At 38.0% G+C, this 24728-nt stretch overlaps 1 protein-coding gene across 2 annotated transcripts in view; it reads right to left on the reverse strand.

Annotated features, from left to right (window-relative positions):
- Nucleotides 1–24728, reverse strand: part of CTNNA2 (catenin alpha 2) — a 478672-nt gene that overhangs the window by 52653 nt on the left and 401291 nt on the right. For both annotated transcript variants that reach the window (XM_054632611.2, XM_077177858.1), the window contains 3 exons: nucleotides 11443–11535; nucleotides 11011–11167; nucleotides 7895–8095 (listed from right to left, as the gene is read on the reverse strand). In XM_054632611.2, coding sequence (XP_054488586.1) covers nucleotides 7895–8095; nucleotides 11011–11167; nucleotides 11443–11535 — 451 coding nt within the window. The remainder of the gene's footprint in view (nucleotides 1–7894; nucleotides 8096–11010; nucleotides 11168–11442; nucleotides 11536–24728) is intronic.

A 24728-nucleotide genomic window follows, 5' to 3' on the forward strand; every position in this document is an offset into this window, starting at 1 on the left:
TGAATAATGAATATTGAATATCCACACCCTACAGGAGTTTGCAGTGAACACAAGACTTTCAGGAAGAATCAGCCTTCACTGCCAAACACTGATCTAGCCACAGGCCATAAAAACAAAATTCTCAAGGCTTCCTTGAATTTATGGCCAAGCCCTGACCCTTTGGCCCACTTGTGTTAAGTCTTCTGGAACTTCCCAGAAGGCTCCAACTTTATGTGTGGGTTTATGCACCCCAGCAGATTGATGTGGGAATGGAAGAAATGGGTTTGCTCATGTGCAGCCCAGGTGAGACAGACATTACAGAAATCAATGGCACGTCTGGAGCTATGGTACCAAGTGTTGGGAGACAGGGACACACAAACTGGAGGGAAAAACTCACCTTCAAGCTTTGTTCTGACTGAACTGCATTGACAGAAAGATAAATGTCAGGTAAGTGCTGTTTGCATCCTGGCCACCACAGGAGGCCACTGATTAAGGACAGGTCCAGCCCAAAGTGGACAGAGGAGGGTAACAAACGTCTTTTGTGTCTCACCAGTTTCAGCTGTCTCTCTCTCCCCTCTACCTGTGCAAGATTCCACACAGTGAGCACCCCCAAAATATTATTCCTGCCAAACAGAACCCTTCAGGGTAATATTTCCAATGGAAGCAAGCTCTTCAGAAGATTCCCTCAAGAAAGCATTCTCATGCTGTTGGACACCAAGCAGGTTATGTAAAAAGCAAACCACCCTCCTGGCTCAGCTAGATGTTTGTGTGTATCAATATGTAGGTGTGTGTAGGCAAGGAGATGCAAGGAATACCAGGGCTTTTATTTTAAAACATTATTGTACAGTTCACACTTGCATTCACAGAACATTCTGCTGGGGTTGGTGGATGAATATTGACTCCATTTCTCTGCCTAGATTTTGTAGACCTGGGAAATTTCTTCCTACTTCTACCACCACCCTCCTTATTTAAAAAAAACGGCTTCTAAGAGCATGAAATATTTTTGAGAACAGATTTGAACAGTGACTAAATAATACTGGTTTATGAAAATGGACATTTCTATTATATTAACCCACTATTCACTATAAGGTGTCTAGCACATCCAAAATAGATGACTCTGGTATTTTTTAAACTCTCAATGAGTTAATTCACAGCTAAATCTTGAATTTTCTTTGATTATATAATCCTTATCTTGACCTTCTTCCATTTCTGGAAGATCTTTAGGTTGTGGAGAACAAAGTGGGAATATCTCCTTGGGGGAATCTTTAGGTTGTGGAGAACAAAGTGGGAATATCTCCTTGGGGTTTTCAGTGAATGTCCTCCTATAAGTACAGCCTAACATCTTCAGCACTGATGTGAAGCTGTTGAGCATGGAAAAAATATGATTTCTCAGCTGCCCTTTACAATGCCACTGTTTTTCTGAGACAATGAATTAGCTCAGAACCTTTCTGTCCATGCAGATAATATCGATTTAATTGTTCCATTGACCTAGAGAAATTAACTAAAAGTAACTTTTAGTCTTGTCTTTCTCTCCCAAGCAGCCCAAACAGCATTTTCCTTTTGGCACCACTATTCACCTGGCAATGAATGCACTGTACACCAACCATGGTGCTGGCCCTGAAGTGACACAAGATTTCCCTTTCTGCTTGCTGAGAAACGATCCCTTGTGCTTTGCCTTGTCACCAGCTCTTAATCCATCAAAGGCTTTAACACTCACCCCATGGTTACCTGGTTGCCAAAAAGCTGTGGGTGGAGCATGTCAGGAAAAGCCTTTGAAAATCTACATCAATTATGTTATATTCTCCTTTAGCACTCTATTCCATTTGTAAAAGTGGAGAGAAGAAGAACTAGCATTTCAGCTTTGAGCTACAGTGGTGATTTATTCATCTCTTATGTCTCATTTAATTGCTTTATAATGCATTTTATATGATTTGTTAGTGTAATCCTCTGTATATTGTTCAGAGTTTCTCTGGTTAAAAGTTATTTGGATCAAACCAACAATCTTGGGTGTTCTCTGGTCCTTTTGTAAAATACCTTTTCTTTAATAATGCATTACATTTATTTTTTGTTGGTGGCACCTTGACCTTTGCATTTCAGTTTGAGAAAACTTTAAAGAAAATGCTACAGTACTTTGCAGAATAAAAGTCATAATTTGATCAGAACTCCTGGATAAATGATTTCATGTACTCAGGATGATGGTACCCGTAAGTTTTACTATAACTACCTGAACTCCCATAAAACATGAATTTAACATCATTTATTTTTTAAATAGGCTCCATTTCACATCTTTTAGCTCTCCCTCAGATTCAATATGGGGTTTTTTTTGATTAGAGCTATGCTTAAATTCATCTTCTTGCTTCTACATTTTGTTTCCCTTCATATCACTGCTGAAAAATCCATCTTTCCCACATTTTTAGTATTAGGTTTGATAACATCATTGAGCTGCCTTTTGCTAGTGATAAATATCTTTAAAGTTTGCCCTACTCACACTGATAAAACTCTCACAGGCTTATTGCTGAATTGCCAGTAGTGCTGATTTTCAACTTCAGTCCATTCTGATAAAGACAAAATAAACCAAAATTGTGTCAAAACAGAAGTCGGAGTGACCTACTTAAAACCAGTGTGTTACAAAGTTACTGGGATATTTTTAAAACATGCTAAAAGCTGAAACTCCAATTTCTGGTGTGAATCAGACGATTTCAAATTTCCAGTGTCCTTCACAGGAGTAACCCAAGTATTATGGTACTTGCTGTTCCAGGATGGTTTCCAGACAGCCCAGTGCAAAAAAAAAAAACCAACAAAATGTTGGGAAGTTTTCACAGCCTTTCCCAGGCAGTCCTGGTCCTACTTGTTCTGCTCTTATCCCTTTCATTTCCCATTCACTTACTTTCATCATAACCCTGCAATTTCTAATCCAGTTTTCCCAGCTTAAATCCAACTCTCGGCCTTTAAATAATGTCACGGCTTTTTCTCCTTCCTGACCCTGAAAAATCTTGGAAAACAGGATTTGGCCTCATTGCCTGTTCCTTGATTTCTTTCTTGGGACAATTATTTTTATTTGTTTAGAAGCACAGGCTTCTTGCCTTCAGTTTTTACAGATTTTGAAGTAACTGCTCAGCACATTCAGTCTCCTCCTTGGGGAAGGCAATGGGAAAGTCTCAGCTGGCCTTGGGTACTGAGCAGGATGAAGAACCTCAATATTCAAACCAATTCTGAGCAGAATGATATAATTGTAATTCTGCTCTGTTTCCTCTTACTTCCTTGCCTTTCCTTTTGCCTTTATCCTTGCTTTTAACTTTTGCTTTCTTCTCTTTTCCTTTCCACCCTTCTCTCCTTTTTCCCCTCCATGGACAACTTGTAACAGGATGATTTCCACAAATCTGAATACCAATATAGCCCTTAACAGAGGTGCCCTAAAATAGCTCAAACAAACAAAAAAAACCCCACGGAGAAGCAACCAAAATCCACCTCAAAGCCATTCAACAAAAAAAAATTTGAACCTTGGAGCTCTGGTTTACTCCTGCACGAGTAACATCCAGTGAAATCTGTGAGTTTGGTGTTCCTAGTGAGCCCCATGGACTCTGTGGTTTTATAGATTTCATCTTGGATTTATAAGAAAATCAGCAAGCAAAAGTGAAGTTTTTGTTATGGTTTTTAAAGGAAAATAAAAGTTCTCTATTTTAAAAGGACTTTAACCAGTCTGTCACTCCCTAAAGCTGCTGCCAGAGAAAAGAATCCAGCCTCTGTCAAGGACTTGGCTTTAAAGGCAGTTAGACTGGCACAGGCAACAAAGCACTGAAACACTAAAAACTCCACCCCATATATTCCAATGGCTGTAAATTAAAGCAACAAATAATAAACCTTGGAGGTGAGACTGGTTATTGAAGCAATGTTTGCAGTTTCCATTTCTCAGAAAGTATCAATATCATTTTCATGAGAGATTAATATTCTCCCCCCAAATAACAGACAAAAAACCAAACCAAAACAAAAAAAACCCAAAAAAAACCTCAAACCAAACCATTAGCAAGGTGCTTGTCTTTCCAAAACACTATATCCATATTTCTCCACTGTGGTTCCAACCCAATACTCACAGATCACAGTGAAATCTGTGGAAGAAGAGGCTTAACAGAGGTTTTCCTTTTCTGAGTGAACAATTAAAAGAAAATAATAATTATAAAAGAAAGTAATTTGCTTATATTTTTTGCATCATCATTTAACTAAATTTTTCCCAGCTTCCAAAAGCACTTCATTTGAAATTAAATTAAGGTCAGTTAAAAAATAAAAAACAAACAAACAAAAAAAAAGGAAGGAATAAAGATGAAAACAGTGAGATGTTCATGATTGTGCTTCTCATAAAGATTTTGATGTGCACATGTGTGGGTGGGACCTGAATCCCAATCAATCCCAATCAATCACTGTGGTATTCACGTGTCTTCTGAACAGAGAGAAGCTGTGAGAGAAGCAGAGAAAAGAATGATCAAAGCAATTCTTATCTCATTTGCTGCTCCTGTGTTTGTGCTCATGTGGAATGTGTTCTGGAGACTGTTTACCCAAGGATTGCTTGATTGGATTCTGGTGCAATTGTTTATCTTAATTAGCCTATCAAGCTGTGTCCTGATTGTCAGGAGACAGTCACGAGTTTTCTTTTAGCATTCTTTAGTATTATTTGCACTATAGTATAATATAGTATAATAAAGTAATTAATTAGCCTTCTGATATCATGGAGTTCTGTGCATCATTCCTTCCTGCCTTGGGGGATCCTGGTATATCTGATAAATCAATTCCTAAGCGTTCAATAAATCTGGGCAGGTACTCGAGGTGGGGAATTGAAAGAATATTGCAATAAATGTATGGATCCACAGGTACCCAGATCAGGGAATTACTGAGCTTGGGAAATTCCTCTCAGACCATGGAGTCCAAGCATTCCCCCAGCACCACTGTGCTCACTGTACTCTGTCCCCAAGTGCCACATCCACAGGGTTTGAACGCTGCAAGGATGGTGATTCCAGAATGGCACAGGGGGACTAAATTCAATTTTAACCACTTTATTCTAAGGCAATGAAATGACTCAGTAAATTCTACTTTTAATCATACAGAAATCATCATCAATGCCTTTGTAAATGGCCTGAAAAGCTGCAGATAGAAATTGTGCTCTAATATTAATGATCCACATTCACAACTGGCAGAAATTGTTTAAGCTTCATCAGCTTCATTGAATTTGGCCATTCTGTCCCCTGAACTGCTGCTACACAATTTGTACATGATACAAAGTTCTTAATATTGTAAACATAATATTTTAATTTTTTTAAATACTCACAAGTTTATTTACACTTTATAGAATAAAAAAAATAAAATAAAAACTTTGACTTGGAAGAACATGGACTTGTTCTAAACTATTGAATCCCAACAAAAACACATTGATGCTGTCAAGATGCACTCAGCCCAGAGTTCATAGCACTTACCTATAATTCAAATTATATCAAAAAGTGAATTAAAAATGGAATATAAGTATTTTTGATGCATATTGTTGATCTATATAATGGCACTTTATACCTGCCCATTAAAAATTTTTAATAAGAAAATGTATAGAATGTTGGGTCACAAATTTTAGCTGAATATAAAGCTCAGACATACATTTTGTTTTGTTTAATAAAGAAATTTAAATGGTAGGAGAATTCTTCATAGCTCCTCTTCCACCAAAAGACAGCTTTAACAGAAAAGTGCAACAAAATATTTTACCATGTCAAACTGGCAAGATTATTTTCCTTCTGTGAATTCATAAAACCAGCTCATAAACTTTTAAAAAGGAGCTAAATTTATAGTACTTATTCCACTGATCTGTTGTTGGGTAGTAAAAATAGGCTGACATTAAGCTGGGGGCTACAATACCACAAGTAATATTTAATCCTCCCCAAATCAGTTTTTAGCTTGTTTTGTTGATTCCTGTTCTCAAAGTGAACACAGAGACTGCAGAGCTAGAACAGCTTTTGCTTTTCCATCTCACAGGGCAGGTCCTGGGCTTTTGGTCCAAAAGTCACACTTAAAGTGTCCTGAACTGGTGCAATTTTCATTTGTTCCTTCTAAAATAATCTAAAATAATCAACCTCAGATGAACAAGTGCAGAGAGGCAGGGGAGGATGAGCTCAGACACTTCCAGACACCCACAATTCGTGCACCTCTATCCCACCAGGGCACCTGATCAGTGTGTGGAGACCCAGACTGTGAGGTCAATGAAATCTGGAGCATGATTTACCCAAAACCAGCCAAACCCACTGCTTTCAGATGAGAGCACTTGGCAGCACTGCCTGCACTGAATTACTGAGAGCACTGATATAAAGGGCTTTAAAATGATCAGCACAGACCCAATCACATACACTGAGATGAATCCAATCCCTGCTCTGGCAAGGCAAAAACAGATTGAAAAAAGAAAAAAAGAATATTTCTTCTGGCTCTATCAATCTTGCAGACTTTTCTACTTTTATACAATCTATGTATTTTTATACAATCTAGCAGAATTTTCAATTTTTCAATAAGGTGGTGCATTTTCAGTTGCTTATATGTATTTTTCAATGAAAAGTTGTTTTGTTTAGCAACAGTTCAGTCATCAAGAAGTACATTCACCCGCACAGACCAAAGAGTAATGTTTGCAGTGATTTTCTGGAGATGTATAACACATAATCAATCAACTCAGAAGAAAAGGCTGTGTATTATTTATTCAAATCATAGAAACTTTGATGTAGTGGCCTAGTCTTGATGTGTTACTGAATTTCTTCTCTTATATGGCTCCTGTCAGAATGACTTCTGCAACACCACTGAGTAGAAAACAAAAACCACACTCCCAGCCATGAATTTATTTGTATCTTATTTTCAAGAACAGATCTCAGAGAACCACCTGAAATTTTTAAATGAGTAAGTAAGAGAATCTCAATAATTCTTTCAGCATTGAACCAAACTCACCTGTTGCTATAGGACATGAAATAAAACAATGTGGACACGCAGCTATCTCAAGGTAAAATAGAGAGTTTTTAATTTTTGACTCTAACATTTATAGATTTTTAAAAGCGACAGTGGATTGGAAGGTGAAAGTGCCACCTCTCCAATGATACTGGACAAACTAACAGTCTATTAAATTTCACTTCTTCCATAAAAGAATGTAAAACAATAGGTTATTTACATAAAGTGTGTGAGAAAGTTTGTTACAAGAATGTAAACACTAGAAAACTTAGAAAAACTTAAAAAAACAGGGTGACACTTGTTGAGAAGGATGAAAATTTCACAAAAAAGTCTCACAGATATGTGTGCTTGGCAGAAAGATTTTTGAATGTAGAGTCTGATGAAGGAATAGAGATGGAAGCAAGTTTTGATAGAGAAGAAAAGAATTGCTGAGCCAGTCTCACTGGATAACCAAGGAGGCAAAGGGTGTGTGAGTTACAAGGGGTTTTTGTGATTAGAGCAGAACATAAACCCACCCCAAACAAGAAGATGTTTTTACCAAGCAGAAAGAGCACAGGCAAACAAGGCAGCAAATGTTGCAAGTAGAAAAAAGGTCTCAGAATTTTCCACTGCAAGAAAACTGAAAAACAACTTCTGGCTTAAACTGTAATGTACTAACTTATAGTGATTGGAGAACAGTGACATGAATATGGTAATTATAGTAATTATGATGGGCTAGAGATAAAAGTTAAGGTATAGATTGGTTCTACTGGATGAAGATGCTCAGCAAAGGAAAGTCTATAATGCATTGTAACCTAAACTCAGGGTCTCCAGGCCTGCCTGCAGCTGGAGCTGACAGCTGTAGGCACAGCTCTGTCACCCACAGCCCTGGACTGCTGTGACACCTTGGATGGAACAAACTGCATTTTGGAGAGCTGCCTGGAGTCCTGCATCCCTCTTTTTAGCTCTTACAGACACTCACCTGTTTCAGAGAGCAGTTTGGTAGCTTCCAGCACCTTCTCAGTGTACACCCCAGTCTCGTAGTTCTCCATCTCAGCGTTGATGATGTGGATGACTCTGGCTGCGCGGCCCCGGATGGCGCCCGCGGTCCTGTCCAGCGTGTCCACGTCCCCCTCTTGCAGGGCAATCACACACTTGTTCACATCTTCCAGGATGTGGTTTTCTGGAATTGAAGTTAAAAATACACCTGGTTTGATTGCACTCTTCCTCACAGCAAAGCTTACTCATTTGGGCAAATGTCAGTATATTAAAAAATGGATATCTACCTTTATCCGGGCTGGAAAACAAAAGCTCTTCTGTGATATTGTCACATAACAGTAAAAATCTGTGTGACATTTAGCTTTAGTAGGGACTGGGCTACATCATCCTACCTCTGCTGTGTGTCCCAACCTGTAATTCCTTTAAAACCACTCACATTAATTTCAAACATCACACTGAATTTTATCATAATGAAATTGTAATTAAAATGAATGCAAAATAGAAAGCAGTCAAATATTTTGTAGATTCTCTAATAAAAAGCTGAGCAATTTTCTGAAGGTGAATTTACACTCTCCCATAAATGTTTATTACATTTGGCACATTTTTGCCTAAGTAAGTCAGGGAAAAAAATATCACATTGAAAAGACAACAGCAAATGGCCTTTGTAGATAGCACAAAATCTGGGCATGGGTAGTTCATCTCCCTCACTCCATCTATGCCAGAGAATAAACTGGGAATTTCTAATAACACACCCTTATAATTATGTGTGACTTTGCATTATCTGAAGCAAGAGATGACAACAGTGACTCTGCTCAGAGGAGGTGATATCAAGCACTTTAATTGGATTCTTGGGACATGCATTGGTTTTTTTCTGGCTCTGGATCAGGCCATCTCCTCTCATGTGCTACAGCATCAGAATTTATGTAGTATTCTCACATACAAATTATGTGAAAGTATGAAGACTCTGACTAGGTCAGGCATTATTCTCTGAAGTCAATAGAGTCAAAAATAATTTTACTAAGACCAAGACTGAATTTCGTATTTGACCAAACTCAGTCCGAGAAACTCAGTGACTCTAAACAGCAACTTGAATTTTTGCAAGAGACACCTCTGAACTGAAAAGGAAATGCTGTTCTTTGTAGTAGTAGTAGTAAAACAGAATTAATCAGTTCACCAACTGTTTTTTGTTAATTATCCTTTGCCACTAGAAAGAATGACTCACTAATCTTCACAGTTAAAAATTCTGAGGTTGGATCATTTGAGGGTTTCAGAAATGTTTTACACGATGTCACATTTTACACTGCAACAACTTTGGATGGAAACTGAAAGTCCCCTGAGCTGTGAATTTGAATAACTTGCAAGGCAAAATTCTTTGTTTCAAACACTCCCTACTCAGAATAAAAAAGCAGTGCTTTGCTAAAATTTTTCTTTGCTGTTTCCAGTTCTCCATCACCAATTTGCTTTTACCATGGCACAAACAAATTTTGCCCAACAAGAAGCAGTACATGAATTTGGACAGTGCATTTGGAATATGAAATAACTTCTTAAAATTGTGGTCAGCTTTCTTCTGGTAGCCACCACATTATTAAAACATACCATCAAATGTGACAGTCAATATGAAGAGGAGGAGGTGTCATTTTAGGAGGTACTTTTAACCAGATAGTGGCATTTTGACTGCTTCACTGGTTTAACATCCAAAAATAAAAATACTCTGTGTAAGCTGAGGCTTCCAAGCTTTACAGCAGGAGCAACAGGATGTCTGCTACCTCATGTTTAACAGAGATGTCTGTGCAGAGAATTAGGAAAAAGGAATCTAAACTTTACAGAAATAATAATTCTCAGCTGCCTTGGAAAGTTTGGATCTAAGGCAAAACTCTGTTTGAGGGAATTAAGATTTGAGAAAAAGAAATTAAAAAGCTCATCATCCATTTAAATAATTTCTGGTTTATGGACACAAGCACTTGAAGTAAGCAAAGTCCTCAAACAAAGAAGGAAATAACCATTGGAGCCAGATTTCCAACTCTGGCACATGGGCTGGGTCTGCAGTTTACAGCCTGGTCATCCCTTTCTCTCAGAATTAGTTCTGCCAGAAAGTGTTTGCCAGCTTCAAATCTCAAATAAAAATCAATGTGCTCCCATATTCTGAAGTGCCCTACTGTTCAGAGAGCTCATTTTCATTTTCTTGCAATGGCTTGCAGGAAACACTTGCAGGGCTTTGGAACAGGGGAGTGTAATTAACTAAACCAAATAATTTCCCTGTTAATAAGGGGAGCAGGACACAACCAAACAAGAGGGCAAAAAAAGAAATGAAAGGATCCTTTTAAATGATAAATAATTCTTTTCTTTCAATATTTTTTCTCATAAACTTCTTTTGGAAAGTTTAAGAAATGTCAAGGAAAAGAACATTTCGGCCAGACTGTCTCATGAAGTTTGGCTCTTCTGAGACATTTGAGTAAGCAAAGCCCTCTTGGCACACTCTATGTCCTTACTCACAACACTGAAATTCACCCTTCTAAGCAAAAAAAGAAAATGAGTTTTCTGCAGCAGAAATTAACCCAAGCCATGCACCACTTTGCAACTACAGCATTCACTGGGTATGATCAAGTTATAACAATCCACTCTGCCACAAGCTGGAGCATTTCAGCAGGAGGATGGGGGAAAGACTGTGACCCAGGATCAGATCCAGGATCAGTCCTTCTCTTCTCCATCCCTTCTTTACCCTCCCTACCCAAACCATCCTGTGATTCTGTAAAGTTCACCTTTCACACAACTGCACAAGGATTCCAACAATTTCTACAAATACTCTCAGCCTGTAACAGGTCTAGAACACATTTTTAGAAAGTAGGCAAAATCCTACTTTGTGCCTGAGTTGGAACAAACATTCACTAGGAATAGAAGCACAAATAGGTGCTATTTTCTGGGAGGTGAAGCTGGATTGCTATCAGGGATTAATTAACACGGCGTGGTTGGTCCTACTGAGTACACAAGTTCAGCATTCCAATACACACAGACTAATGGATTAATGATGCTTTAGTAATTATAGCTTTTATCTGCTCTGACCCAATGCTTTAATTTAGTAGGATATTTTTGGAAAAGTACCTGAAACAGAGAGGAAATCATCCACTGAAGTGATGTCGTCCACAGCCTCAGTGAGAACTCGCACCTGCTTCTCCCACTGGTCCTTGAACACGTCCATGTTGTCCTGGGCTACTTTGCTCTGGGGTCTGGCAGCCAATGTCAGTGCAGCATTAATTACCTGTTAATCAAAGCCATTTGTTTGAGGAGGAGTGGTAATTTTATTCTATTTTATTTTTTTTTTTCCAAGGGAAAGAGCACATAGCTTATGGACTGTGTTAAAAATACAGCATACAACGCATTTGATACCAAGGGTCTCAAAACATGGATGCATTTTTCACAGTTCATGGAATTCAGGCAACAATCTCATGACAAAGACAAGGCCATGCTCTTCTTCTAATGCTTTTAAGTGCTAAAAGACTTCTCAAGTAGTTTTTAGCAGGAATCTCCACTCACCTGTGGGCACAGACTATCAATCTGTGTGGCTGCCATTCGGACTAACTTCACACCTTCCTCATTATTGGAGATTGAACAGGCCAGATTTGCAACCTGCAATGAAATCATGAAAACATCAGGATGAGAATCAAGTTTTAGGCAAGTGAGCCATTTTATACCTTTCTCTGTTCTTATTAAGCTTTGCCTGAAATGAAAGTTGTTTTACAAGAGGAATAATACATCTTCTGTGCTGGTGAACAGAAACCCATGTAGATGATTTCCTTACTAGCAAACTGAACTACCCATCTTCTTCAGATGTTTCTCAGAATCTTCCTTCACTGTCAAGTGTTTCAAATCCTTCTCTATAGCTCAAAAATTATCTGCTGAGAAGTTATATAGGGAATGCAGAACATCCAGATATTTATCTGTACATTTCCTCTTAGTTTCTTTTTCCTCTTATGAACTATGTTCATGATTAATACAGGCAATCAGGCTCATCCATACACTCTGAGCTTGGCAAAAGGAAGGCTTTTTGATGCCTTAACACATGGAATCATACTTTTCAACCCATAATCAAAACTGATAGTGGGCAGTTACATATCTCTCAAATATTTTCATTGCTTCTCATAGTTTTGTGCATATTAAAATAATTATAATTTTCATGTGGACTTCTTTCTTTCTATGTGTTTGTCTGCCCTGCAGTAAAATATCCATTAGTAACAGTAAAGTCACTTAGAGATGTGAAATAACTCTGTTGAAACCTCTGTTCTGTAATATACATCTGAAGATCTCATTCAAAGATCTTTAAATCCACATTTGCTTGCCATGGAAGAGCTTTGGGAAGTCTGAGCCTCTATGACTGAAGGCTATTTAGATAAGATAAAGACTTGGAGAGACATCTGAATGAGACCTAGAAATCAGACCATGTCTCCAGACACAGCAGAGCTGCATCTCTGTGGCTTGGATTCAAGTGGGGGAGCATGTTCTCCCAGCTTTTCCAAAAAATCCATTCCCAAATCTTTGTGCCAACTCCATGACTGTGCCCTGGGTTTTCCAAACAGCAATTCCCAGTGCACATTGTGATATTTCAATCACTAAGGTACATTTTGGGATGGGGGAATACAGGATATTTTTTAATCATCCAAAATGATGGCTCTTTATTCTAATCTTCATTAAAACAAACTTATAAAATTTTAAATATGCTTCCTTGATATAATTCACTGTGCCTGAAGGCATAGCTATCAGTTGGAAATGATTCATGAATTAGTTCAAATGCCCCCCTCTTCCCAATTTTCCTCCAGTCTCCCCTTGTGGTATTAATCTGTTCTCATCTGCAGTGCACATCCCTGCCCTAGCCCTGATCCATCTGTTCTGCATAGAACCTATTTCACTTCCAGTTCTGTGCAGCGTGGTTTGCATAAATCAGAGTGCCAAAGCCCAGGCAAGGAAAGAACCCAAGGCTTCAAAGAGTCTTGCAGGCATTTCCTAGTCAAGATTTTATCATAATGTTGTGATTTTTTATTTTCATTTCATGATGAGACAAATGAGTTGGTCTGTTTGTTAACAGCCTTACAGCCCTCCTGTCAGAAACATTCTCCTGAGATGACATCTTCCAATTAATTTACCATTTTCTGTAGTCACTTCTTTGCACACATCAAACAAAACCCTTTCATCTTCACCAGAACCAACAGCTAAGCAGGATAATATTTAGAATTCATTAACATAAGTGGAAATTACAGACTTTAAAAACCAGTAAATGATATTAAGTTTAGCAAGAGCCACCTTCCTGTATTAGAACTAAGTGGCTTTTCAGACTGCCCTTACATTTGGTGATTAACACAATGAGAACTTGTCCCAAGGCTTCAGATGTAACATTTACATTTTTGCAGATAGAAATATGTGATGAAGGTTTCTGGGTGTCATGAAATGGCCATCAAACCCTAAAGCAGGTCTTTGAGTTCCTCTGGAAGGGAGCAATGCAGATATAACCAGCAAAAATAAAACTTATTTCTTCTCTGTGTCTATTAATTACTCTTTAAATAGAATCTGATAGACAATATTTGGATCTTGCAAAGTACTCTGTTTTTCCAAGAAAGATACAGACACAACCAGAGAAATCTTTTTTTCTCTTTTTTTGTAAAATAGAGTTCAGTACATTGTTTTGGGTGTTACTATCAACACAAGAGCACAAACATAATTATTGCTCCATGAAATACATATATCAAAGAGCATTACAGTTGTCTGTTTAAAAGAAATAATGCTACACATCAAGTATAACCCTAAGTTTGATAGTTTCTGTGGTATTTTTCAAGGCTTGCATAAATCCAGCCCTGCATCATCAGCAGTCAGGCAGCAATATTATTGCACAATCCAGCAGGGAGTGTGCCAGCCTGCACCACAGCAAGATCTGATTATGTCAAATAAACACAGAGATAAGCAATTTCCACAATGGCAGATGCAATCTGGATAAAATTGAATTCAGCGCTACAAACCTATGACTTTACCCAAAACTTAATTTTTAAAAGATGGCAAGAAATCGCCTTACTTGCTCCAGCCTGAGTTTCAGTGCATAAGCATGGATCTGTGAAACAACACAAGCTTTAGGTGCTCACTCACCAGATACCTCACTTTTAATTACTTTGATTGACTTTGTTATCACATACACAGTCAAGTCACCATCAATTAATATTCTGGCCACAGCAAGGTCCACATGCCTGCTCTGACTTGATAGAAACCACAAGGTAATTCCCTCTGCTTAAGCCTATTATAAATTCAGCAACTTCAGATATTTTTCCTACCTAAAGCTATGAATGAAAAGATTCATATACAATTGCACCCCACTTAGCTGACATTTCTGGATTAGGTGCCAAGCTGATCCCTTTGGACAATGGATAAAAAAGGGAGGGCCCTTCCAGGGGCTGTTCCAGGTGCCTGCTTGGCTCATGCTCTAGATGTGTCTGGTTTGTTACAGCTGCCCCTGGTGATAGTTGGAAAAGGTATTAGTGAAAGAAAAGGTGTTTTACTGGTGCATTATAACTTGATTGGCATGGGTGTATTTAATGGAACATGTTTTGTGAAGAACAGAGACACTTTTGAGCTGGGAATTTCCTTCATGTGCCACTCCCGGGCTGGATGGAGCAGAGAGCTTGGAAAGGAAAATAAAAAAGCTGTGTATTTAGTGCAGCTGCCAATTTAGCAGGACTTTGATTTTAAGCCTTTACCTTTGCACTTCAAATTCTCTGTCTCCACCAAAGCATTGAAGGAGAAGTTTCCTGAGAGGCTATGGAAGCAACCAGGTAGTTAATTTATTTTTCTTTTCTTTTACTGTTTACTAAGTTCCTTGAGAACATTGAACTCAGTGAGTATCTAAACAGAATTTAGGATTGTATTGAGATCAATGTGAACTGCCTGAAGAGTGCTTATATCAAGGAACACATTTTAAATATCAAAATCAATGAACTGTGAATCATTCTCAAAAACACATGGAGAACTTAATATCAGTGAAACTGCTGTGTGGATGAACATTATTGTCCAGAATTTCAGGTCTGCTAAGCTGCTCTTTTACCATCAAAACAATTGCTGAACACCTTAAACCTGTCCTGCAAGAGCACAGAGAGGTAATGAGCAAGAAGATAAACAGCCAGCTCCAGTGATGCTGTATTTTCCTGTAATCACCAAATCCACTGAACCAATACTCAACCTGGGGATGTGAAAAAGCAGGAACCAACTCCTCCATATGAATTTCTATCAGTGGCACTGACAGCCCAAGATGCATTTCTGTACCTTGCCATTATATGTCTTAAATCATGCAAGGAGTTCCATTAGTTTTAGTTATTTAAAATACACACAGGACCAGTTCCTATAAAATCTATCTGTCTGTATTTTTGGGTTTTTTTTTTGTTTTTCAGCCTCAGTTTCCTGCTAGATAGCAGATTAGGGTGGGGAATGACTTTGTTTCTAATGCAAATTTTTATTACTCTTTGTGGCGACCTTAGGAGAGGAAAATTTAATTTCTGCCACAAAATTGCACTTCAAACTACAAAAGCAATCAAGGATCTTTCATATCAATTGACTTCATTTTTACACTGATTAAAATCAGGTGTAGCTACCTTTTGTTGTGGTTTTAAATGAGACTATTTCCATTTTTGACTTGAGCCCTTTGTATTATTAAAGGTAACCATGACTATCAAGATATATTGTGCTCTTCTGACTACCAAAATCCATTGTCTTCTGTTTCAAAATTAAATTCAAAGATTTAACATGGCCATTTGGAATTCAACCCAAGTGAAAAGGTCCAAAAGAAAAATGTACTGCTTAGAGCAAAAATGTAAAAAAAGGGAGCAGTATAAGCTACAGCAAAAGAGCAATAGCAACACAAAAGCTGCAGAATATCCTATTTTTTAACATTTTCCTTATTCTTTTTTTCTCACCATAAATTGCTTAGAAGAAATAATACTGAAAAGGTTCTGTTCAGTTTCCCCAGTCATTTAACCATTTAAAGGTATAGAATGGAATCTATTTCTATCTCAGTTTCTTAGTTTTCCACTTTTTTTTTTTAAATACTTAAGATTTCTTCTTAAATAGTTTTATTCACATTTTTCTATTTATGTAATTTATGTTTTCACTGTAATTAACTGGTGGATGTAATAGGAAGAAAAACATTTGCAAGAAGTTATTCTTTATTTAGGAAAATGCAGAGTAATTTACACAAACCCAAGCCACTGGTAAACTGCTATGCCTACACCACATATTTGAGAAGCTGAAACTTTTTGAGTGATTCAGCTTGAGCTGAAGGTGGTTTAAGGCAGAGACTTCTGCAGTACTCACAGGGGACTAAAGCCAAGCCAATAATCAATTACCATGTTCAGCTGATGAGACGTAATTTGCTGAGCTGTGGTATCTCAACTATTTGTAATTATTTGTCCATTCACTTAGTAATTTATCCAGATATTGCTTCAATCTCTGAATCCTTAAAAATTCTGACATATATTAATGGTGGTACTGCTGTAGGCAGCCCAGTGATATTCATGGAGCTACAAATAAGAGATTTTTTTTTCTAAAGGAGAGCAGAGTTGAAGCCAAGCTACCCAAGATCTTCAACTTATTTATCCTCGCTGTACTCACTCAAGCATTCTATTATGAGCAAAACTCTATTTATCACTGGACAGGAAGTTTTTGCACACACACAAACAAGTGCCAAAAAAATCAAAAATGTCACTGAGAGTGCACATTGCAGCAGATTCCTGTTCCTCACCATGCTCTGCAGTGCCAGCTCGTACTGCCATGGAAATATTGGACTGTGGCTTCTCCCTTCCAGCCTATTCCATATGGCATGGGGAGAACCTCATACTGGATAACATGGCCAATTTTCCCTCTTTTATATTAACCAGTCACTTTTCTACATAAGAGATGGATTTTTAAGTTCAGCTGTACATATATTTCACATCTATTAAATAATCTAACTGCATGCAAAGCAGTAAAAAAAGGCATTACTTTTATAAATTAATAATGACCTGAGTTTGATGTTTGCCTTGAAAATTTCTAGCACCAAACCCTGAACATATTTCCCATGCACTGCTCAGCCATTTACAATATGGCTCTAAGGAGATTGGTACCAGCAGGATGTTAGAAAGCTACAGAGCACGTCAAGCACAACAGCTGAATGTTTTATTTCATGTCTTATGTGCTGCCCACTGAACCTAGGAAAACCTCTTTTCACTCTCAGAAGGTCAGCAGCATTTTCTCTCTGTACTTACTACAGGAATGAGGCTTTTCCACACACTCCAACTCTGTATCAGATTTAGTTGGAAGAGCTTTAAAAGATTTTTGGTTTTGGTAATGTTCCAAGTACCTCAGACTTCAATGAATTCAGCAGGTCTTCGTCTGAGATTTCTGAAGGAAACCTAAGAGGCTTGGAAGCCTCATGTGTACAGAAAGCTCAACTCTAAATGAAAAGATCCTAATTTTAGACTATTTCAATGAAGTGCTGTTAAATCATTCTGAACCTCCTTCATTTTCCCCAACCATTCTGGTGCATGCACAATTATGGCCTATACGATGGAATAAAAGGGAGATCTAAAATGAAGTACCTTGAAAAGTCCTTCTACTTAACTATTATCATAACTGAAAAGAAGCCAACATTGTCTCATGTTCAATTATAGAGCTGCTAGTGAAGCACAGAGGAAAAAGGTATCATATTATGTTTGATCTTTTACTTTTCATATCACAATAATAATGATTTCAGACATAAATAAAAAAATCATAGAAGTAAATACCATCTCTTCTTTTCTTTCCTGTCTCTTTATATATGGAATTTGATCACAAAACTCTGCTTGAAACAGGGCAAGTTTTTACACCATATTGATGAGCCTCAAGTGTGAGAAATGTGCCTGATTGCAAACTCCTCACTGCGTCTAAAGAGCCTCTAGAAGAAGAGTGGGACAATCTCTGATTTTAAACCATCTTTCCAGGTCATTGTGATTTCTCATTGTGAATTCTCTATGGAAAACAGGAGAAAGCAAATTGATTAAAGAAAATAATCAGGTGATCTTCTCAGGGCATTTCTCCAATTTAAACCTGAGAAAAATAATTCTGGAAATTACTTCAGTTTCAGTTTTACGGGGGTTTTTTGTTTGTTTGCTTTTCTTTTTCCATTTTATTCAGGATTGCAGTTTTACTTTATTTTAATTTGTAAAATTATTCAAGCAATGCTGTTGGACACTTGCAGCAGACACTGCCCAGAACTATCAACTGCATTCTCAGCTGGAACCAATGGCCCTGACAGCAACTGCCCCAGCTCCTACCTCAAGATCCAATCTCACAATTAAAATCCAGGCCCACATCTGTCACAACTCCTCTGTTCCACTGGATCTCTAAATAGCTTGAAATTCAGGGACTTTAAAAAAGTGGATGTGGATGTTAACCCCCAGAGCTGAAACCAGTGGAGGAAATTCTCTGTGCTGTGTCACCGTCACATTTTCTGAAAAATCCCCTTGCCCAGGATTTCTCTCCTGGGAAGCTAAGAAGCCCCAGAGAAAAAGGAAAACAATTCTTATCTCATTTTCTTCTCCTGTGTTTTGCTGCTTTGGAATGTGGTTGGAGATTGTTTGTCCAACATGTGAATTGTTTTTACTTATTGGCCAATCAGGGTACAAGTTGTGTTGGACTCTGAAGAGAGACTCACAAGTTTTTGAGTAGGATCTTTTAACCTTCTGTCTGCATCCTTTCTCTATTCTTTAGTATAGCTTTCGTATAATATAGTAACATAAAAGAATATATAATTATAAAACAATTAAATATTTTATAATATTTATAATTCATAATAAAAAGAAAAATAAATATATTATAATAAATGAAATATAGTAACATAAAATAATATATAATAATAAAAATATAATAATATTCTTTAATATAATATAGTAACATAAAATAATAAATTTGCCTTCTAAGAACATGGAGTCAGATTCATCACTTCCTCCCTTTGACGGGGGTCTCAGAAAATACCACAGTGCTGTGACTGAAAACTCCCTCAGGAATTATGGATGATGCTCCCTTGTTGTCTTGAGGCTGTGTTTGTGAGCCATTCAGCTGGAAGAGAACTAAATGAAAGAAGCAGTGGGGAGCCCAGAGATGAGGGCAGCAGGAAAGGGGTTCCCTCCTGAGGTTCACTCCCCCAGGAGCTGGGAAGGCAGCAGGGCACTCAGCTTCCTCCCTTCAGTGATTTATTTTAACATAATTTCTGAAATTCCTCTCTATTCATGTGCACCCACTGCTGAAGAAATAAACAGCAAACAGCTGGAGTAAGTCAAGAAGAAGAGCAGGACTTAGTTAAGACCAGATTTGTATTTTAATTTTAACTGGCCTTGAGCAATGTAGCATTGAACTGATAGAATGCAGCAAGTCTTTCTCCTACAAGAAATCAGCTTGTAAAGATGCAGGGGATCTGTTCCCTGCTGTTCATCTATTCAGGTGGATCACGGAATGGATAACCTGCTCTAAACTGTGTCAGTCACATGACTGCTGAGCCTAGATAGTCTAGCTAAAATTGTTTAATTTCATTTACTGACTTTCTGAGTTACAGCTAAAACTGCATTTTACATCACATTGCTACGCCTTTGTTTCCTTTCTCAGAAAGCAAAGGTAAAATGCCCCACTACAAGAGGTCAGAGACCCAGCTCAGTGCTTTTTCACCTCTGTTAGCAGGATTGGGTTCCTTTTCTATTTAATTTGATAACAGGTAAAGGATTTCAGACACTCTTCCTCCATTACTGGTCTATTCACAACGAAACACCAGTGAACAGAGAATGCAGAGGAACACAACAGAAATGACAGCACTGGCTCTGAATGTCAGAGACACACTGACACACACAACAGAACCTTTCTCCAACAGTAAGTGTGAAGTTCCAAAGTGTGAAAAATGGCCAAAACAATTTCTTAGTCTGGTACATCAACAAAACTCAGGAAGTTTTGTGTGTTAATCCTTTCTGGTCAATTTGCAGCCAAGGCCCCTGCTACTAAAACTCATAATGAATTATGAGCAATGGATCCTGAAATATCCAAGGAGCAAGAGGGCAGCTGGTGTCCTATGGAAAGAAGATTTACAACACTGCAATGTGTGTGAGTCGATCCCATAAAGCAATTTTGACAACATACCCCTGGCAGTGCTGTAATTAATAGATATTAATAGTAAGCAGTTACCAAAGCAATCCATCTATCTAATAACAGTCCACTATTTTGGCAAACTGCTCAGTGACCCTGGGACATGGATGCATGCCTGACTAGGCTGTGATAATTAAATGTTAGTTATATTATCAGGGAGCTGTATTTTGACAGCTGTTGAAGAAAAAGAGGGGACTGTGTTGGAACTGAGAAAAGTTCAAGACATTAACAGAAGCTCTGAAGGCATTAACAGTGTGATATCAGACACCCCAGGGTATAAACAAAGCACAAATTATAATCACTGATCCCTACAGAAACATAACTTGCAGGTTGGGTAGAACCAACTTTATTTAGCTGACCAATGTGGATGGGGCTGAACTTGGCAGGGGATGCAAAGAACAATAAGGGCTTGTGGAGGTGCATCAGCCAGAAAAGGAAGGTCACAGAAAGTGCATCCCCCCTGATAAGCAAGACTGGCAAACTGACAACAGTTTGAACAGAAGAAATTGAGGTACCCAACAGCTTTTTTGCCTCATTGTTCAATAGCAACCTCTTTTCCCAAAGGAGGGACAGCAAGGCAGGGACTGAGGGAGCAAAGTCCCTCCTGCTGACAGAGAAATGAGGCTGGAGACCAGCGGAGGAACCCAAATGAGCACAAGTCCATGGAATCGAAGGAGATGCACCCCAGAGTCACTGTGATACTTTATGAAAAATCCCTTTGCCAGGATTTTTCTCCTGAGAAGCCTCAGGAAAGAAATGTAAACAATAATTATCTGATTGCTTGGAATGTGGTTTGGAAGTTGCCTATCAACAGTTGCATCTTTGGTTGTTTCCATGTGAATTGTTTTTACCTAATGACCAATCCCACCCAGCTGTGTCAGAGCCTGTGGTCAGTCACAGGTTTTTATTATTCATTCTTGTTTAGCCTTCTGATGTCTCCTTTCTCTTTCTTTAGTATAGTTTTAGTGTATCATTTTCATAATATATAATGTAATGTAATATAATATAATATAACATAATATCAGCTTTCTGAGAACTTGGAGTCAAATTCTCATCTCTCACCTCGTCCTGGGGACCCTCACAACACCACAACACCCCAGAGTCCTGATGGAGTTGGCTGCTGCAGTTCCCAAGGCACTCTCCATCATAATCACCAAGTCATGGCAGTCAGGGCAAGTCCAGGTGGCTGGAAAAAGGGCAACACTACTCCCATCTTTAAAAAGTGGTATTTGAAAGACTCACAAAATCCCATTCAGAGAAAGAGTGATTTTACATGAACCCATTTTTTGTGCATGAATAGTTTGTGAAATGTTTTTACAATAATTTAGTAATGGCTCAACAGGAATGCAGAGCTAAGTCATCTGCCCAGAACCAGAATGTGTGGTGTAGACAAGGCAACAGAACTGGATGTTCCCTTTCCCATTCCTCCTGTCAGCTTTAACCCTGGCATGAAGAGAGCTCATATTGGCTCAAAACATCATTTAGTTTACTTGCCTGCTTAGCAGCCCTTTTTTCTGCTAATAAATTGTTTTTTCTCTTGGAAAAGTGATATTTATGCCAATAATCCTTACAATAAGAGTGTCTGACACCAAAAAAAAAACCAGCCAGAGTACTTTGCAGAAAAGCTGTATGTTGATATGAGGTACTTTCCAAGTTTTGTGTTAAAAAACCACCTCATCAATCCATTATTCCTGACTTCTTGTCCTGTCACTGTCCATCCTTTTGGTATGACCAGAAAAAGAGATTTCTTAAATATTGTTGTTTACCAGCAGCTGCATTTATACCAGTAAGGTAAACACAGACCTGAGCACTTGCTGACACTCATCCCCCTTTATTCAACAACAAACATAATCCCAGGCAGAGTTTTACCCTGAATGACCTCTTGTAATGTACACATGGTCTCTCTCATATCTATCAAAAAGATGTTGGCCAAAAATATGGCACTGAGAAACCTGGATGTGTTCCTAAAGATATGATAATGGGCTGAGAAAAAACTGCTTTTATATTCTCTCTTCTCATCTGAAATGGGGAATACATTAAAAAATCCCCACAGTAATAATTATTCAATGTACTGGGATGCATATCCTCAAATTATAATTTCTCCTAATTTAACACTGCACTCTTAAGGGTTTTTGCACAGGATTTTGGTTTTGTTATAGTAAACATGGAAATTTTCATCTCACTTGTGAACTCAATCATGTTTATTTGACTAAAACCTGTCGGAGCCAGTCTTACATTTTTGTCCCAGTTGTCACATGTTTGCAGTTATGTGTATGAAAGCTGATTTTTGCAACCTTTGCAAAGGATCATCATTAGCTGAAAAACACCCAAAACCATTTCAACAAAACCCAGATTATTTATTGTGTATTACAGTGATGGTTTTTACTTTTTTTGTGGCTCCACAAAAAAAAAAAAAAAAAAAAAAAAAAAAAAAAAGTCATGTGAATGCAGCTAACAAACAACTAATTTTTAATAATGGGATTTTATATCAAGAGCTCTTCATGTGACTTTCAGCATTAAACAAAGAATGGAAACAAACATATATTTAAGAAATCAATAATGACATCAAAATTCTAATCAGAACTGCAGACACCTTTAATTCACTGTGCTTTGATTAATATTCTCCTGGCATGCAGAGATGACAATAATAATTCAATTGTCTCTGCTGTTAGTTCTGAAGGCAATAGCACTGTGAATTTGGGATTTTTTGGAAGTTGCCATTTGAAAGTCAAGGGCCAGTAGGTCCATGATGAAGTTGCAGAGACTCTCTCCAGCAGTCCACCTTAGTAATTTTTTTAAGCTTTTGATTAATTTAATTCAAAGGAACAGAGAAGCCTCAGTGAAAATTAAATTCAATGAAAAATTAAAATGTAAGGAAAATTAAATTTCAGTGAAAACAGGCAATTGTTTTGAGGACACAAACCTTATTATCCTCCTGATGCCTCACTGAGGAAGAGTTTAACTCATGGCCCACACTGGGGATCCTGAGGAGCTGAGAAAGTTCTTACAATCTGTGGGAAAAGCTTCACTTGGATCTGACACTTGATTGCAAACTACAAATCTCCAAGAGACCATGATTCATCCTGTCTGGTGTTTACAGAGCTGCTTGTCTGAGAGAAGGAAATCCTTCTTCCAAAAAGCCACAGCAAGAACTGCACACCTGACAAACCTCTGGCAGGGAAACAGGAGAGTTTGCTACATGAGGACAGGCTTGCAGTTGGAAGATGCTCCAATTTGCTTCCACAGGGCCTCCTGACCATGGGGATGATCTGAAATTAATATTTCTAACATGAGCCTGGATGTCTGAAACCCTGCACTGGGCCAAGGAGTAGCTCCAGCACTTTGGTTTCAGGTTTCTGTAAGAAGCTTTTAGTAAATCACCTTTAAAATTAGCCCCAGGTGAAGGAATGAGGAGAGTACATTCTCCCCCTGTGTTATTGGGAACTTATCTTTCAGCACTCTGCAGGTCATCATTCAGTTTTCCAGGAACAGTTTTTAGATTAAATGATTTCTAAGATACCAACCTGGAACAGGAAAAAAAAAATGAAAGGACATATACAATAAAATGGAGCATTATTAAGTCCCCTCATGAAGCTTTGAAAATTGATAATTTCACTCAATAATATATCCAGGTTAGGTGATGGATGCTACCTGTATGGTGGATGTATTTATTTTTTTTTAACCCACAGGTTGCCCATCTGTGAAGCAGGTGGGGAATAACCCTCTGTCCTTCTTTTGGAACACCTAAATCAAGTTTATTTCAATGTTGGGAACACTGTGGCTAAGTCTGATCAGTTTTTACAGAAACCACAGAACATCCACATCTCTGCACTGATATTAATATAATCCTACCCCAAGTTATGGAAATTGGATTGGAGAGGAAAGCTGGCAGATGATGCTCCTGTCTGAAAGCAGCATCAGCAGTGCCTGAAGCACTGCTGGCAGGTGTTTGTTTCACTTAGAGCCTGCACTGATAGCAGTTGCATGGATTTCTGTACATGGAACATTTCATTAGGGAAAACAAACAGCAGCAGTGTGTGATGAGGTCAGATTTACTGCACCAACTGCAAGGAGTGTGCTCCACTCTGTGCTCAGGGCCCATTCAAATGTATATTAAGAGATTGAGTAATGACAGCAACAGGAAAATAAAAAACTCAACTCAATAAACATCTCTGCACATTCCTCCTTTGCAGACTCTCTGTGAGCTAAACTAAGTCTGCTCTGTTCAGATTTCTGAGTGAAGAGACCAAGGAAAAATCACATTTACCTACTGTACAGTATATCTGTATCCATTAGGACTATTTTTGCTTATAGTAAATTCACACCACTTTAGGACCTCAAAAAAAAAAAACCAAAAAACCAAAAAACAACAAACCAAAAAACCCTTAAAATGGGATATACCAAGAAGATACCACCAGTGGAGATGACATTTTAAGCTAAAAGAAGTTTTGACACCCCTTCATACTGTCTTTTTTGCGTGTGCATTTCTGTGCTTGGAACATGACCCAGAAGATTATTGGTTGAGTCTAAAAATTAATCTTTTAAATTAAATTGCCACATGTTACCCAGGTTCTTAGAATATCTTTATGCACTTGGAAGATTAAAGAAAAAAATAAAACTAAAACATATCATTGAAGGATTTTTCTTTC

This window comes from Agelaius phoeniceus, chromosome 4, assembly GCF_051311805.1.
Source record: "Agelaius phoeniceus isolate bAgePho1 chromosome 4, bAgePho1.hap1, whole genome shotgun sequence".
Taxonomy (NCBI): Eukaryota; Metazoa; Chordata; class Aves; order Passeriformes; family Icteridae; genus Agelaius; species Agelaius phoeniceus.